Here is an 18,507-nt window from a genome sequence, read left to right on the forward strand (position 1 = left end):
GCCTAATCTATGATATCTTAAACCATAATAATCTAATCTGCGCATGCGTTGTGTTTGATTCATATTATGATTCCAAGAACGACTCATCTTCCAAAACTAGCCTGTGGATGGTTGTCTATCGTACGTGGTTCTGATATTGAGTGATTTCTATTACTATTTGACAGTTGTGTATTTTGTGAGTTGAAATTTGTGAAGGTTAGAATTGTAACTTAAAGTTTCATCTGTTTTTTTGACTACGTTTTACAGTCATATTAAGTGTAAATTGTATTTATGTTTAACTAATACATGCACAATCAAATATAATATGTGAGTGGTATCCAGTAATTTTTATTGCTCATAACGTTAAATATGTTATTTGTTTGTTAAACATACATAATTGTTATTATAACTTTATGGAACTAATACAACAAGTAAAATCCTTGAAATTTTTAGGTTCTAGCACATAAATAAATAAATTTAAACACACATTCCAAAATGTCCAACTTGGATAAACAGTATGAAGAAGATTTGGAGCGAGCCCAGGCTCTTAGTTTGGAGTCACTTGCCTTAGAGCAATTTAGAAGGAAAAAAATTATACAAGAGTCAAAACATAATATGACACCAGACAAGGTCAAAGTTAAAAACTCAACAGGTTGGTTGTAAAGTTTTACCCAATGTTTATTTTCTGAGCATGAAACCATTATCCTTGTTTCTTAGTTAAAAGTTTTAAATATGTCATACTTTTAATACAGTAGAATAGTAAATGTATAATAAATGAGGGATATGTGAGTAACTGTGTTTTTTTCTGTTAAATTATAGTTAGTTGAATACCAGTTTCAAAACATGTTTGTTCCTCATTAACATGGTTTATAGAGACTTCTTCCATGATTTTTTACCTGTTTCCAAATATTGTTGTAAATTTCTTTTGAGTGTGCTCACTGCATCATTATGTATATTTAAAGGTTTTAGAAATGATAAAGTTTGTATTTTACCAAAAAAAAACTTTCAGTAGTGAGGGCATCATCAATGAAGGAGACCGAATCTCAGCAAGCGAAATACGACTTCCAATTGAGCCGACCACGACCCGGAGGCGGCGGATCGACTGGCAGTCCCGCCGGATCACTTCTGGCGCCGCCTCCCTCCTCCCAGAGAAAGCAAAGTTCATCATCATTCGATTCTGGACCAGACCTTATCTCATTCAGCAGCCCGCCTACTTCCACCCACGAGATCATCAATTTCTGCAACCAACAGATGTAACAGGCTTATCAGACTTTTTAAATACCCGTTACACGTGCTCATTTTACAGTTACAACAGTTCGACAACAGTGGCGCAACCAAGAAGTCCGTACAACATTTACCAGGGACACTTGGAACCGCCGTTGTTGTTCGGAATCAAGAGGGACCCGATGAATCCGTCGCCCAGACCGAAGCTGAACATGACGCCGAACATGCCCATGATGCAGCATTATCCGGCTACACCCCCTGCGCAAATTAACACTTTTCAACCAGTGCGCACCAGTCCCGTACCCTACGTCAACAATCCGGTCAAACAGATTCAGCCACCGCCTCTACCAGCCAAGAACACAACAAAGTACACACCTGTAACTAAAAGGGTGAAAGACACGTCAAACAATCTGATTGACTTTTTACAACCAACTGGACAGGTCAGAGTCAGCATTTTAGATGAGTTTGATCCGCTATCAAGTTCGAGCACACACAGAGCAACTAGTCCCGAATGTCAAGGTGAATTGAGCCGTTTTATTATCACTTTATTGCAATTTAATGCAGGGCTTATCAACCGTTTTGTTTAATTGTTACTATGTATTTGTTTTGCAAGTGTTTCTATCAAACGATTTTGAATACAGGTTAAAAATAGATATACGTTCAATCTAACTTAATTTCTTCTTGGTGTTTCAGTGGATGATGGTGCGTCAGTCTGCGACAGCGTCTATGGCGATTACGATCCGTACGATTACATTCAGCAGGGATCGAGCAACAACAGTCTGATCGAGTCAATCTATGCCACGGTCAACAGGCCGGAACATTCGCCGCAATCGCCTCCGCCACCGTTACCACCCAGGGCTGAAAAAGTGCACAGTCTTCTGTCCTCTAATTCTGATCATCTTAAGGTAGGTTTGATTGTGTACACTGATTAGAAATGTTGTTATTTGATTTGTTGATAGATATTTTGTAAGTGATTACAACAGTTCGTGTATATACTGTTTTAATATATTAAAATTACACGCTTAATCTATTCTGGTATATTTAATAAAATTTTAATAACTACATTTAACTAATTATACTTTATTACAGTGTTTAATATTGTTTTTTAATTAAAAATAGAATTAAATTTATAAACTTAACACAATTTGATAGATTAGATTGTAACATATTACACTTATCTTTCTATATCATGAACAAATATTTAGAAAGAATTTTATGTTTGTTAAATTGATTTTACAATTTAGTGTGTATGTTTCTCTCACTGATATGCCAAGCAGGTAAATTGCATTTGAGCTTGTTATTGAATTGATGCCAGGGAGTAATAATTTTTTAGGACAGATGGACCCGATATTGAACGATTACACCAATTTGTGTATCGCCATAAATTTCCATCTCAGAAAAAAAATTCATTTATTGCAGGTATTATAATTTGTTGGAATTGTTTAAAAGTCTGCGATATGATTTACATTTACAGATATCTACGGATTGTTTTATGTGTAGTTATATTTAACTAGTTAATAATAGAAATTGAATAAGTGAATTGGTTGTCGTTTTTTTTGCATTGCGCTACATTGTTTCGTTTTTATATATGAACATTTATCTTGAGGTTGTATTATTTATATTTACATTACATTGTCGCAAAAATTAATATTACAAATTATCAAATTAATTGTTACAATTTGAACATGCCAAATTTTATTTCTGTTTTAGGGAGAATTGAATCTATTAGAAAAGGTCGGAAAAAGCGGCGATCAAGCATGGCAAATAAAAGATCCAGATTTAAAAGAATTTTACGAAATGGTGTACAAATTAAGAAGTACGTTGCAATAATAAAATAATACCAGTTTTTAAATTCTTACATTTTAGACGACTATCGACATAATGAAGTAAACAGAAACATTGGTTTAATAGTGAGTCCCATGATTAAACTCAGGTGTCCTGAAGACTTGAGCGTTAAACTCTGTGTACATCCAGACTTTGATGGAGCCCAATTTGATAGTCCCATTTATTTTACCTGTGCTGGTACATTTAACTTACCACTGATATTGATTGTTTTCTAAATACGTCGTTTTAGTTTCTACAAGTGTTGAACACGTAACTCTGCAGCTTATTTGCAATTTGGAGGCACCTTCAGACGACAATTATACGTTAAAGGTGAAAGGATACGATGAATATTTAGTCCCTACTAGTTTATTATCAGATTATGAGTATGTGCATAACTGTATTAAATTGGAAGAAGATATCGTCCTCATATTGATTCCAGATAGAAAGAAAGAAAAACCATTTGCTCGAACCGTAAGCTTTCTAATCCTAATTTAATAAACGTGTCAATCAGTTTTTTTTTATATTTTAGTCCCAAGATGATATAATAGATAAGCACATCAAATTCCACGATATAATTCCATGCGACATGGAGCCATGCATAAACTATGATAGTCTGATAATTCTCCTCGAAACGCTGGAAAGCGAAATGAAGAAGTTGGAAGAAGCCGCGAAAAAAGTAACCAACAAAACTAGTCCGATGGACATGCCGTTAACGCAGCCACAAAAAGTTACGCAGTCTGTGAAATGTGTTGTGAATCTGATGGGCAATTTGTATACTTTGGACATCATGGACAGTGTGGAAGAATTACAAAAAGTTTGCTCCAACTCTATGGTAAGTGTTGGCGTCTTTGTAATATTTTCATGGGTCTATAATGTATTATTTTAGGCCAGTAATAATTTGGAGGAAGACGTGAAACGGACGTGTAACAAAATTAGATTGGCCGTCTTGAATTTGGTGGAAATGTATTCGTCGGCATTTTCAGTAGATTTTGAAATAAAAACACCTCCAGCAAAATCAGGTAAAATTCTGCTCATTAATAAAATGTTGTCCTAAAACCCTGGGGTGCTTGAATATTCATTCAAATCATTAGTCTGTCAGCCACATGTTATACTACAAAATGTATTAGATTACGTTTTTCTCCTCCTCGGGTTCTTATGACTTTCAAAATCGAGATTCGTCAGGGTACCTTTTGGTACCACTTTAGGAAGAACACCTTGCCTAAACCCAAAAATTCGTGCTCATTCAGATTATTTTAATTGATGAAATCCTCCACATGTTTGTAATACATATTAATTTACAGAAGTTTTATACGTGCAAGACGTTCAGGATTCAGTTTTGATAAGAGTTTGCTCCATTTACCGCCCTCCGGTCAAATGGAAATACCATTCCTACAACATAGACGTGCGAATCTGTCACGGAACGAGAACAATACATAAAATATGTTATCAGAACGACTACAAATATAAAATAGAGCAGGATTTTTGGCCGGGCAGAATTGTAGTCGACAGCTGGTACGTCCAAAAACATTCTTAATCATCTCCCACACTAAAATTTCTCTTCAGGTTTCAGTTCGACGAAGTAAAAATCAACTCGTTGGCGAGAGAAACAAGACTAGTCATTGTGCTTCACGGCAGAACATTGGACGAATCGGATTCGAACGACAATGGTGTCGAGAAGTTCCAGGAGGAGGAGATCGGTTGGGCGTCCGTGCAATTTTTCGGTGTCGACAGGAAATTCAGGAACGGTAACATATTGCTGTCGATATGGCCGGCCGAATCGAACTTCTTGCATCACGGGCCCGCGTCTGAATCGTCGCCGGCTGGAAGTCCGATGATCGGCGTCGAGATTTTGTCGCCGTCGAACATCGAATTTCCCAAACACGTGCCGACGTTCCCGTTGACGATCGGTGACTTTAAAAGCTTGGATAATCAAACGCAGGAAGTGCTGATGGATGTGTGCAGCAAGAACATGCTTTATAAAATACCTCCGACTGTCCGAGAAGTATGTTTTGAGTTAAGTTGTGGTTATTGTGTTACTCAACGAGTTTTTGTAGGTTTTATGGGAGAAACGTAATTATTTATTCGCATATCCCGAAGCCTTACCTAAAGTATTATTGGCGGCCAGAAGTTGGGCGTATTCCGATTTGTCGGAGTTGCACGCCATGGTCAACTTGTGGAAGCCACTAAAACCGATACAAGCACTAGAGTTACTATTACCCACGTGAGTAAAAACTGCACAACTGATCAAGTTTAAGTACTAACAATATTAATAAACAGATATCCGGATTTGGAAGTCCGAAAGCTGGCAGTAAAATTAATCTGCGGATTTCCCGAAGACGAACTAATCGACTATTTACCTCAATTGGTTGTGGCCTTGAGATTTGAGACTTACGACACTTCGAGTCTTGCTCAAATGCTTCTCGAGTATTCGCTTCGTTCACCGCGATTTGCGCACTGCTTGTTTTGGTTGTTGAGTCACAAACTGCGACAACTGGTATGTTATTACATATATTTGTTATTATAACATGTTGTGGACAAAAACTTTTTTTCAGAATGATAAAAATTGGGACCAAAACGAGAACTTAGAAATACGATATTTGAGGAGGATGAGGCTGATGTATCGATCCTTAATCGCGATTTGCGGCGAAGCTTTAAGAAAAACACTTTTCCGACAAGACGCACTTGTTACAGTAGGTTAAATTATTATTAGTTTACAGCCACTTTGGCATTCATATTCCACTGAGACTTTCCTATAACTAATAAACACGAAAATTTCGGAGTTGTACCGACAATTTTGATATAATTCGAAATCTAATTGTCAAATTCTACTAAACAAGCATTCAAATTAAAGATAAATCAACATATTACAACTTTTATTTAGGTTGTTTTGAGACTATTCCAAATAGTTCAGACCCCAGCGATTTTATTAACTTGTTAAGTCGTTTTAAAATAGTCACATCATGCTGGGAGTAAAAGAAATGACGAAGTTATGTCCACTTTGAATTTCTTAAAGAACATTCTTTTACGTTCAATTATCTTTAATTTAAATGCTTGTTTAGCTAAATGGGTCAATTAGACGTTCAGTTGTACTCAAAAAAGTGTAACTTTCAGGTTTATCATTTGTAATTTAAAGTAATTGTTTGAATTTGAATTATTGTAGCATTTAGATAACGCCGCTTTGGCTGTTCAACAAGCGAAAGACCAACCCAAGAAATGCCTCTCAACTGAACTTATAGCAATAAATGAGTTTCTAAACTATGAACCAACCAGTTTACCTCTATCACCGTCATTACGAGTAATCGGCATCGACGTGCACACCAGCAGTTATTTTCCCTCCAACACTTTGCCGCTCAAAATCAATTTCATTATGAAGGACACCTCAATGATGTCCGCTATTTACAAAGTGGGCGACGACCTGCAACAGGACATGCTGACGTTGCAAATGGTTAGACTGATGGACAAGCTGTGGTTGAACGAAGGTCTGGACTTGAAAATCGTGACGTTCAAGTGTGTGCCAACGTCGGACAAGAAGGGAATGATTGAAATGGTAACCAACGCGGAGACGCTGAGGAAGATACAGACCGAGCACGGTTTAACCGGTTCGTTCAAAGACAAACCGATTGCGGAGTGGTTGGGCAAGCACAATCCTTCAGAGCTGGAATACGAGAGGGCTGTTCAAAATTTCACCGGTGAGTTTTTGAGTTGTCGCCGCTAATTGCACTGTTAAGTTAATTGTTGGATTTGCAGCTTCGTGTGCTGGCTACTGTGTGGCGACTTATATATTGGGTATCTGTGATAGACATAATGATAATATTATGTTGAAAACTTCGGGGCACTTGTTTCATATTGATTTCGGAAAGTTCCTGGGGGACGCACAAATGTTTAAGAATTTTAAGCGGTACGTCGTGTGATTAAAATAGTTTAATGTATTAAACAAATAATTTCGTTAGGGATCGAGTGCCTTTTGTATTAACCTCGGACATGGCGTATGTGATCAACGGGGGTGACAAACCGACCGAAAAGTTCCACCGTTTTGTGGATTTGTGCTGCCAGGCCTTCAACATCATTCGCAACAACGCCAACCTTCTCATATGCCTGTTCACCATGGTAATTGCCCATTCATCCGTATCCCGTTTCTTCGTTAATAATTTGGTTTTGTAGATGGCTTCGTCGTCTGCAATTGCGGGCGTGACCGCCGATTCCGTTCAGTATTTGAAAGAGGCGCTGTTGTTGAGGAACGAGGATGAAGTTTCGAATGCGGAAGCGGCCGCCAAGTTTGCTAGGATGATTCAGAGTTCGCTCAAGTCGTGGTTTACGCAAGTCAACTTCTTTCTCCACAACATCGCCCAGCTCAAGTTCAGCTCAGAGACGGACGACTGTTCCGTTCTCTCGTTCGTTCCTAAAGTCTACAGGTTAGTACAATGTTCAATATTGATATTTTTTTAAATAATTTGTTTGTTTGTTCATATAGTAAAGATGTGGATGGTAAAATCGTCGACGTTGAAGTTCTGGGTTATAAAAAACGGTATGATCCCGACAAATATTATGTTTATTTGTTGAAAGTCTACCGTGAGAATTCATCACAGCCGATGATAATTCAGAGAACGTACAAGGAATTGTGTGAACTTCATCAAAAGCTGTGCATGGCTTTTCCATTAGCCACTTTATCTAGGTAAGCCCTTTTCTGGTGATGTATATAAGTGAAAATGAAATAGATATGAAAATTATCGTATTATATTTGTTTTCTATGTGAACGTTTAAAAACAATAGATGCTTAATTTTAAGTAAAATTCAAAATTAAAATTAAGTATTATATAAATTAACTAAATAGATATTATAACATTGATTGATTACTTGACATAAATCAATATGATTAGTATAATTTAGAAACAACGAATCCTAATAAAATAAGATAAATTTAAGATTATATATTAAAACCAACAGTATTATGATTTAATTCTTTAACTAATACAGTTGTTGAATATTTTTTAATAAGATAGAATAAAAAAAGTATCAAATTTAGTTGGGCCAAACCTTTTTATTATACACATTAACATCAATTTATGTAATTATTTTATTTATATTAAAATTTGTTACATGTTTTGAGTATAAATAATCAAATATTTTAATTGCATTAACAAATCTTATCAGTTATGTTATATTTTTAATCTATAAAAGTGTTTATTATATTTTATATATAATTTAACATATATGCATAAATTTTTTCTAAAAATATCTAAGGAACTTATACATTGTTTTTATACAAAAATACATAAAAAAACATATTTGATAAAATATTTTATAATACCTGATTTGACAACATACATTATACAATATAAATTATTTTTTGTATATCACATATTTAATATAAATTGTTAACAATCCTCTTCATCTTCATGGAAGTGTCTTGGTCTCATGACTTGTGGTTCGTACTCGTCATCACTATCTAAGAAAATGCTCGCCGCTTGGTTACTATATCCTTGCGAAGTATATTTTTCTAATTTGTCCTCCTCTTCCGATTTTTCTGATTCATCTTTTTTATTATTTGTCTTTTGGACAATCTGTATTTTGAAGTTTCCGTCGTCCTCTTCATCTTCATCACTGTTATCAAAGTTGTCAACTGTTTTTGAGGGAGGATGTTGCACGACATTGATTTTAAAATTGCCTTCGTCTTCTTCGTCTTGTGTTTCCTCTTCTTCCATTTCGTTGTGAATGGGTTCAACAAAATTTATTTTTTTGGAACCATTTCCATTTTTATCATTTTTGGCATATTGCGAATGTTGAACGAAATGGATTTTAAAATTGCCATCGTCATCCTCTTGTATTTCTTCATTTTTGTGATCCTCATCATCGGAATCTTCATTTATATTTTCGTATATGTTTATGTGACTTGAAGCTTGAGTATTAACAAAATCATCACTAGAAATATTTACTTCGCTTGTAGATGTATTCTTAGTTGGAGACACAATGGTTATTTTGAAGTTTTCTTCATCGTCATCATCGTCGTCATCTTCAATGTCGGAAGAAGTAGATGAGTCTACATCTTTTTTAAAGTTTCCTACGTCAATTTCTTGTTTGTGATTTGAATTAGTGATGCTGGTATGGGACTTGTGGACTTTAAAGTCGTTTTCAGACAAATTATCTATTGCTGGTAAAGGATTGTGAATTTCAAATCTCTCGTAATCATCCTCCACATTATTATCACTTTTAATAGTAATCTTTCTTTCCACACTGACTTTTTCCTCCACATTATTAACTTGCCTTTCAACTTTTGTTTCGAATGTCGAGGTGCTACTTAAGGGTGCCGTTGCTGACGTTACAAATTGAAAAGTTGGTCCTTTATTCGGGTTATTTTTGTTTTTTAAAAACGAACTTGACAGTGATTTTCTCTCTGAAACTTTAGTCTGTGTTTTGGAGGGCCCTACGTCTAAAACGTGGTAAGCAACGGGTGGACCTAAAAACGATCGATAAAGTAATAAACAAACTCATGATTAAAACTGTAACTCACCATCGAAGCTGAATGTTTTGTACGTCAAACATACGACATCTTGATGGTGCTTTTTTTCTTGTCGGCCGCTTTTAAATTTTGCTTTAAATCCAGTTAAAAGCCCCATTGTTCACAGTGTATGTTGTTTAGAAGGCAGACTATCATAATTATGGATATTGAAGCAATGATTAATATCTGTTATCTGATTATTTTATCATTATTCGCCATTAATAATCATTCAATGAAATCCCTGATAAGGTACACATTCCTTTTAACGATTTTTTAAATTAAAATACAATTGAACATGTATTTGATTTTAACCATTACAAAATTTTACATGGCCAACACTAATTTACACAAAATTAAAAAAAGTTCTTTTACATTTTTACAGCAATTAAAGAATGCCAAATACGAAGATTACTCATTTGAAGTGATAAATCAGTATTATTAATAATCCACCATGATTTGCTTGTCCCTGATATCATTACCTGATTTGTATAGTTGAAAAATAATGACATTTAGCAGCAAATATTCAGTACTATTTCAACATGATAATGCAAATCCAAAATTATGATGGATTGGTTAAAAGGTCAAACCATCAATGTTTTGCCTAAGCCCACGTAATCTCCAGTATAAAAAATTAGTCAATTTATATTATTAACACATTAAGTGTTATAATAATGACCACTAAGGTAGATGTATAGACTTTTCTCTATCAAACCCTTTCATCTTTTTACAAATCTTAGTCTGTTATTCAAAATAAAATATGAGTTAAGTGAAAACAGGAAATTTGAAGTTTTGATCAGCTGTAACTCAGTTATTTTTCGTCCAACACCTCTTTAAACAGGCGTATTATTATTTCAGCTTGACAACAGGCCTTCACATGGGTCGATCGAACATAAAGCAAGTGGCTGAAAAACGAGTTGCCGAAATAACCAGATTCATCTCCACCCTTTTGATGTGTGCTGACGAAATTCGCCAGTCGAATTTAGTCTTCACATTTTTCCATCCGCTGTTGCGAGACCAACAGGACGATCATTCCAAAAAACTGAAAGACAACACGGTTCACGTGCACGGTAAACTGTCGGGCCAGATAAAGTTGGCGTTCCAGTTTTCGAAAGACGCCTTCACCGTCATGGTCCACCACGTCAGGGGGTTGCCGCGTCTGTCGAACGGGCAGGAACCGTCGACGTACGTGAAGATCTACCTACGACCAGACGACAACAAGGAAACGAAACGAAAAACCAAAGTCGTGAAGAGGAACTGCCATCCCAGTTTTATGGAAATGGTGAGCTTACTAATTAATACTCAACATTTGACTAACATAAGGTGTTTCAGTTGGTTTATCGGCTGCAAAAAGACAGAATCCAAGACAAGAAACTGCAGGCGACGGTTTGGAACTACGACGCGTTGCAGGAGAACGAATTCATGGGTGGTGTCGAGCTCGACCTGAGCAACTTCAACCTGGAGGTTGAGACGACCGAGTGGTATCCTTTGGGCAACTTGGTCAGCAAATAGCACTTGTATCAGCCGGTGTTGCGTGCCGGGAGGACGCACGGTGGCTACGCACAATTCCAATAAATCGCACCTCGTTTGCGGCCAGTTCGAAATTGTTCATTAAGCTGGGCAAACTTTTCAATGGGCTTTAGATGTGTTGGTGGGTTGGATGGAAATTCATACAGGGTGCACGTTTAGATACAGTTCAGAATAGAATTAGTGTACGTTTATACACTTATCTCGTAGGCAACTAAAACATTATTGAATTTAGCAGTTAATTGCCTTGTCACTTTTTATTGTCCTTTTTATTTATTTATATTCTAAAATAATGAAACTATTTTAACACAATATAATTTATACATCTTTTATTGCTGTGTTTATCTATTTGTAATTTATATACACTATAGAATTTTCATTTTTATTGTAAAGTTAATTAGTTTACACTTCAATTTAAATATAATCTGTGATATATAGTGAAAAGCATGTTATTTATGTACTAATAGAGCACTCACAACGAAAAGTTTGCCCAACCACTAAAATCTCTATATTTAATCAAGATTTTCATTTATTATACACTTTTAATATATGCATTTATATTTATTAATATGAATTTTATTAAAACGTGTTTTGTTATTGTTTACTTAGTTTTTCATATTTAGTAGTTATGTATTTATAATTTTTAGATATTTTATTATTATGCCAAAGTTTTTGTAGAAATCAATTGACTCTTTCCAGATCTTGCATACTTATAAGCTATTGATGTTCCCAAAATATAGCCAAATCAACTTGTGACGAATTTTAAAACTCTGAGGCCTTAGAAATATGGCAATGCATCTTGCAATAATTTTTGATGCCTAAATAAATGTTTTATAAAATAATTTAATGAAGCTCAGTAAATGTGATACACTCAAACTAAACACTCAATATAAATGTGGAATTGTATATTTTATCTATAATGAATGGAATCTTCAATATCTAAATGTCAAACTGCATTTTAAAATTTTTAACAATATTTTAATTGTGAGATGGATGTAATCTTACCTTAAGACGTAATTAATAAATTACAACTTCATCATATTTCATTGAGCTAAATTGTGAATTTGCAGGTCAAATTCATTATTTTACATATAATATGCTTGCCATTACATTTACTCTACTGTAATCATAAACAGCTTATTAATTATGTCATTTATTAATAATTGTATTAAATAAAGTATATCAATTAGTATTTTGTAAGCTGTAAAACTGTAACTGATGCATTTATTTTGTACCTTTGTATACATACAATCTCTTCTATACTGACTTTTATTTTTCACCTTATTAAGATTTGTAAGCCAAAAATATAATAAACTCTTCTATGGAAACATAAAAGAATCATTTTATTATTATTATTATCAAATTATTGATTGGTCTTGCCTTGTTTGAATATTTTGTTACTTATGTTAATATGTATAAAAAAGCATCAAAGTATATTATAATTTACATAAGAATGTTATTAAAATGTAAATTTTATTAGTTATTAAGCTTATAATAACTGTATTGTTTCATCCATTGGGACTTGTAACAACAAACTTAGACAAATTACGTGTTGAAAATGGAAGTAATTTAAATCAAAAATAATTTAAATGTAAACGTATATATTAAACTTTACATATCAGTTCCAATCGCAAGAAATATTCATAAGTAAATAGACAAGTTTACGTCAACAGATATAAAATGTTTTCCTTCTACGTTTTTACTAATTTTAACGATAATAACAGGTATATTTTAATAAATTACTATATACTTATGCTTACACTATTTTCCATTAATTTAAAATCATACAAAAAATAATTGTGTATGTATTTACAGGGATATATTAAACAACTATTTGGTTCCTCATATTAAAGAAACGATGCCAAAATCATAACGGACTGGTTAAAAGATCAAAGCATCAATGTTTTACCGCCACAGTCACCAGACACCAACCCTACAGAAAATAAGTGGGATCACGATGATTATTCGACATAAAATTTATATGAATTTAAACGACCTTTTTTAGCAATTCAAGAAGCTTGGAGAAATATGTTATATATTTGGAAATTGATCGAGTTTATGCCCCAGATATGTGCTGAAATTATAAAGCAAAAATGAGTAAAAATTCAAATTTATATCCAGTTTTATTCAAAAAAATATAAGAACGGGAATAATATTAATAAGGGAATAATAGTTTTTAGAATAGAATATAAAACAACATTAGTAAATTAATATTATTTTAATAGTTCACATTAAATAAAATAGTTATGGCCATAACATTTTAAAAAGTTGCTATATTAATGACCACTAATGTAGCTATAAAATGGTTGTACTGCAATTATACAATTATATTACATGTAATATGTATATTTTATTATTATAATTCTTTGGAGTATATATAAATTTATCTTAGCTATAACGTCTTTTTGGATACCTGTATACATTAGGAAAATTAATTTGTTTCTTATATAGTTAATTAATTCTAGAATTTTAAAATCAATATGGGTTTTTTGCATCTCATCTAGATTAGTTTCCTCCTAATTTAGTAGTTGAAAATGATCAACTCTTTGTTAATTTTCTGATTCTTACTGATTATATAATTCATGTTACTACATACGAAAATGTACATTTTCGTATACCTGTATACCATCAATTTGTGAAAGTTTCTTTTATACGATTCTTAATGCTTGAAATTAATATGGTAAAAAGTTTCATAGTTAATGAACTATTAGAGTTGCAATTACACAATGGTTTAAAATGTTCACTAAGTGTTCTATTTTTTACTGACTAATATTGTACGTATAGTGATGGCCAGAGAAATAGCACACGTTACTATCTTATAGTTAATTAGGAAACAGGTATCTAACAAGGACTAATTAAATGCAATCCAAATATTTTATTTAAAATGATTACACTATACTGTTTCTCCCATTATTCATTTTAAACTTAAATCAAAATGATTTTTACTTAAATTAAATCTTGAACAAAATAAATGCAAAATGCATCTTAGAAAAACATATATTTATTAAATAATTTATGCATAAAACAAAATTATTAATATTTTATTGGCTAACCTTTGTTATAACTATCTAGAAGCGACGAGGCAAAGAAATTAAATTTCTCTACTCTTCAATTAATATCCACAATTCATCTAAATGTGAGTTTTCAATTGTATTTAGATCCGGACTTTACGCAGGCCAATTGTGAATCTCTACATAATTATTTTTTAACAAACTTTGAATAACTATGAATGTCATTATCATGCATAAAAATCCATGTAAGTGGTAAATTATCGTTGACAAATGCTTCCATTACATCTCTCTATATACGAAATGGTTCCTTTTACTAATAATCTTTTGTACCATGCCAAGGAAAGGAATCGGAAATCCAAACTTTTTCTCCACCATTTTTTTTTTAGTATATCTGGGGTCCAAATTGTAATTAGGAGGATGATGAATGTATTTTTTACCATCTGATCTTGTTCTATTGAACATGGATTTATCATTTCAAAGTACCCTTTACCAAAATTTTGGAGAATAATTACTTTTTTGTGCAAACTTTTAGTCTTGTTCGAATGTTCTTTACTGAAATACATCCTTAAGAAGTTTGCTGTGGTGTTCTAGACACACTGATATTGTAATTTTTATTTGTCTAGAAGACAAAGTAAGATTTCCTGATTCTTCCAATTTGTCTGTCTATAAATGAAGTTTCTTTTTTGTTATGAAGTTTTATTATTTAAAGTAGATATTGAATTGAACAACCCTTCGGTAATCGAGACTACATGTCGTTCTACAAATTTTCAACTGTATTTAGACCCGGACTTTACGCTGGCCAATCGAAAATTTCAACATTTTTAGCTTTTAAGCAATTTTAAACAACTTTGGATGCATGCTTCATATTATTATCATACACAAAAATCCATGTAATTGGTAAATTATTGTTGTCAAATTGTTCCATTACATCTCATGATGGCCCTATATATAAAACGGTCCATTTTATTGAGAATTTTTTGTAATGCCATGACAAGGAAAGGAACCCTAAACTAAAACTTTTCCTCCATCATGTTTCATGGTTCAGTTTTTGTAACTGGGATCCAAGCTTTTATTAGGAGGACAAAGAATGTATTTTTTACCATCTAATTTTGTTCTATTCAACATAGATTCATCACTTCAATGTACCCTTCATCAAAATTGTGGAGGATAATTTTACATTTTTATGCAAACTTTTAGTCTTGTATGAATATTCTATTTTGATACCAATGGATTCTTTACTGAAATATACCCTTGCAAGTTTTGTTTATTCAGTCGACGTCTGATTGTTCTCTAAACACACTGATATAATATGACCCAATTAATTCCATTTTTATTTACTCAGAGGACAATGAAGGGTGTCGTTTACTGATTTTTCCAATTTGTCTATAAACGGAGTTATTTTTTTGTCAGGACATTAACTTAACTTGTATTTTGAATAATGTGTTGTTTCAAATTTTTTAATAAGTATTGTAAACTATTTTAGGTTTAGTAGCATCAGCAATATTTAGACCTTAATGTTTCAAGTTAATTATTATTTTCCTCTTCTCTGGATTCAAGTGTTTCTTTCTCCTTATTTAATAAATTAATCCTACTAAGAATAAATTCTCGCTATTAAATGCACGTGAATACATTTGCTATTTCTTTGACCAATGAAATCATACTAATTTATGTGTTTAAAGTAATATTCCTAACATTTATAAGATGTGTAAGAAAAAAAAAACAAAAAAAGTATAGAATATTGAAATATATTTTTTATAGTGACTGGACAAAATTTGAATCAAATTCTTTTATGAAATATCTTACAAAACGTTTGATTTTAAATTTTGTGATATTTCTCCTGTCTCCACTGCAGATATTTGCAATTTGCATAAACATTACTTTTTTGTGGGTATTTCAAAAACTAATAACATATTCAAATTTTGCAGAGAATTTGTGTAACGAAGAAAGCGCATAAATTTTCCTATTAAAATCTATAAACTAGTAATTTAAAATTCAATAACTAGAAAACTTATTTTATAGTCTTCAGTTTTTAATATAGGCTATAAATATATAGTTGAAAATTGTATAAATATTTAATCTTTGATTGTAATTTCATTCAAATCCATTATCAATCTGTAATTATTTAATAATTATGTGGTAAGTTGTAAGATTAGTTTCTGGTATCGTTCAATGATGTTTACAATTAGAGCTGGCGCCTCAAACATCAAAATATACCTGTTCGGTACAAAAGCGGCATCGCTACGCGGCCAATAACACGCCACTGTCGGACGCCGAACGCCTAAACGACGCTAATGCCGCCCCAGTGCGCATAGAAACGGCGCACGTGAGTCCGAAACCGGTACCGGCACTTCGCCGTCCGTAACCATTCACTCCCGAGTTCGAAATCGGTCCGCGTCAAAATACCCATCCCGTGCGGTCCGTCCCCTTTTTCATCCCGCGTTCCGCGCCGTGTTTTGTGGGTCCCATCAACAGGTGTTTGGGTTTTATGAATTGAAAACCGCATCGATTCAAGTGCACTGGACAGTTACGACACACGCAGGTCGACGCCAGCCCAATCTCCATATGGAAATACGTCCGGACGCGACAATCAAAGTGGCACTGTGACAATTGTGAAAAACTTCGACCTATTAATTGATAATTAAATTGGAACAGAACATGGAAACGTTCGTGGTGGATAAATCGTTTTACGACATCGGATCGGCGGACGATCTGAAACTGTGGGAGTCCGACGATTTGGATCCGGTAAGTCGGCATTTGCATAATTCCGTCCGACTTGTTTTCATCATTAATACCGAATTCCTGGGGCCGAGGGAAAAATAATTGTTCTCTACCTGTTTCAATCGGATTCTAACTGGCGCGTTTCGGCCTTCACTCCTTCCAATTTTCTGTTTGGTTTGTACGTTTGAATTTTTTTAATGGATTTTTGTTTGTGCATCTCGGTTTTATGTTTGGCATTTTTTCCGTTCTGCGTTATGGCTTTTTACAAACGAGTGTTTACTAATAATGATGGCTTCTATGCTCTTTAATTTAATTTAATACAATAAACTAGGCTTGAATTCTGGTGTTTTGATTATATTTATGGTCTACGTTGAAAAAGCCAGACGAAATTCTAATTCATATAATTACATTTTTTTTGGACGTTCTGTGGTTTGTGGTTTTTAAAATAGAATTTAGTAGTAAGATAATATAAACTGTAGTGGTCATAATTATAACAACTCACTAAAATGCATTAAAAATATGAGTTGCACTGCTTGAAATGAAGCAGTATATGTAATGTTTATTGTTTTTTCTGTTTGTATCTGTCTTAGAGATTGCTAAGACTTTACAGTTAAATAAATAAGTCAGACGTTTCTTATATTAATAAAAAAATCCGAGAGACAGGGCAAGTGGTATCTACGAAAAGTATTCAGTTTGAAAGAATCTAAAAATGGATAATTCTGATCACTCAAATTAAAACCAACTTGGAGGAAATGGGACCTGCTAAAATTCAGTTTAAGAACTGTGAGAAGAATATTAGTCGATGGGGTTTTGTTTGGCCAAACACCTGTATAGAAAATGTGAAGGCCCGATTTCTATTTGCTCAGGATCACGTTCACTGGACCGCAGAACAGTGGTTATGGGTAGTTTTTTTGAGTCTACATTTAATTTATTTAAAAATGGCGGTTTAGCTTATGTTAGATGTCCTACAAGGGCAAAACTACACAAAACGTTTGTTATACCCACTGTGAAACAGTGTGGTGGTTTCATTATGGTATGGGAATGCTTTCTTGGTTCTAGCCTAGGCCACCATCTCTGAATAGAAGGAAGCATAGACCGATTTATATATTGGAATATTGAAGAAACGATGCTTTTAAGTAATATGTTACAACACAAATTTAAAATTGTGACGGGTTGGTTAAAAGATAAAACCATCAATGTTTTGTCTTCGCCAAATCATAAAAATTATGCAAATTTATATGAATTCAAGCAGCTTGGAGGAATATGGGCTTGTCATACATATACACAAAGGATATTATACGAGGTATTAATGTTAAATTAAACGTTATTTATTCATTTAATCAATAAAAATTTGTTCCAAATTAAAATTGCTATATTTATGTTCAGCACAGTTCAGAAATATAAATGTAACATTTTATAGAAAAAGAAAATATTAGTTTTCAATAAACAATATTAATAAATTAAACCGTTCACGGTAAGTAAAATAGTCAAACAATATTTTAAAAAGTTGCTTCAAATAATGGCCACTACTGTACATTCGAATAAGTCGACAAAAACAAAATGTAAATAAAACAACTGTAAATTATATAAGCGAATAACCAAAAAAAAGGAGAACAGTCTGTATAAAATTTTTTACACATTGTTGAAAGAGGTTTGGAATAAAATGTAAGGTTATAAAATTTAATAAGTGGCCACACTGTATATTTAGTTTTTATTTTATTAATTGTTTTG

General features: G+C 33.1%; 3 protein-coding genes across 8 annotated transcripts in view; 2 read left to right on the top strand and 1 right to left on the bottom strand.

The window, feature by feature from the left end:
• The first annotated feature begins 37 nt into the window (after positions 1-37).
• LOC109594760 (phosphatidylinositol 4-phosphate 3-kinase C2 domain-containing subunit beta) lies at positions 38-12,307 on the top strand. 5 transcript variants are annotated; one of them, XM_020010002.2, is made up of 22 exons: positions 38-120; positions 433-631; positions 989-1,232; positions 1,286-1,722; positions 1,897-2,108; positions 2,914-3,019; positions 3,070-3,225; positions 3,278-3,498; positions 3,557-3,859; positions 3,914-4,046; positions 4,329-4,539; positions 4,591-5,029; positions 5,082-5,248; positions 5,305-5,521; positions 5,580-5,717; positions 6,188-6,716; positions 6,775-6,925; positions 6,978-7,134; positions 7,189-7,439; positions 7,499-7,699; positions 10,379-10,802; positions 10,853-12,307. In XM_020010002.2, the coding sequence occupies exons 2-22, from the start codon at positions 475-477 to the stop codon at positions 11,030-11,032; spliced, it is 5,034 nt and encodes a 1,677-aa protein (XP_019865561.1). In that variant the 5' UTR covers positions 38-120; positions 433-474; the 3' UTR covers positions 11,033-12,307. The 5 variants fall into 5 exon arrangements, with proteins under 5 accessions (XP_019865561.1, XP_019865560.1, XP_019865559.1 ...); XM_020010001.2 differs by having other exon boundaries at positions 106-195; XM_020010000.2 differs by lacking the exon at positions 38-120 and adding an exon at positions 136-306.
• LOC126264826 (probable serine/threonine-protein kinase kinX) lies at positions 8,278-10,240 on the bottom strand. Its single transcript, XM_049964299.1, has 2 exons — positions 9,536-10,240; positions 8,278-9,481 (listed from the first exon to the last, which is right to left on the bottom strand). Exons 1-2 carry the CDS (start codon positions 9,639-9,641, stop codon positions 8,403-8,405), a joined length of 1,185 nt encoding a protein of 394 aa, XP_049820256.1. The 5' UTR covers positions 9,642-10,240; the 3' UTR covers positions 8,278-8,402.
• A 4,097-nt stretch (positions 12,308-16,404) lies between the features above and the next one.
• The window catches only part of LOC109594763 (cyclic AMP response element-binding protein A), a 41,651-nt gene continuing 39,548 nt past the window's right edge, over positions 16,405-18,507 (top strand). The window contains exon 1 of one of the 2 annotated variants that reach the window (XM_049964301.1): positions 16,405-16,800. In XM_049964301.1, coding sequence (XP_049820258.1) covers positions 16,714-16,800 — 87 coding nt within the window. In that variant the 5' untranslated portion in view covers positions 16,405-16,713. The remainder of the gene's footprint in view (positions 16,801-18,507) is intronic. The other variant, XM_020010006.2, reaches the window with a different exon arrangement.

This window comes from Aethina tumida, chromosome 3, assembly GCF_024364675.1.
Source record: "Aethina tumida isolate Nest 87 chromosome 3, icAetTumi1.1, whole genome shotgun sequence".
Classification (NCBI taxonomy): domain Eukaryota; kingdom Metazoa; phylum Arthropoda; class Insecta; order Coleoptera; family Nitidulidae; genus Aethina; species Aethina tumida.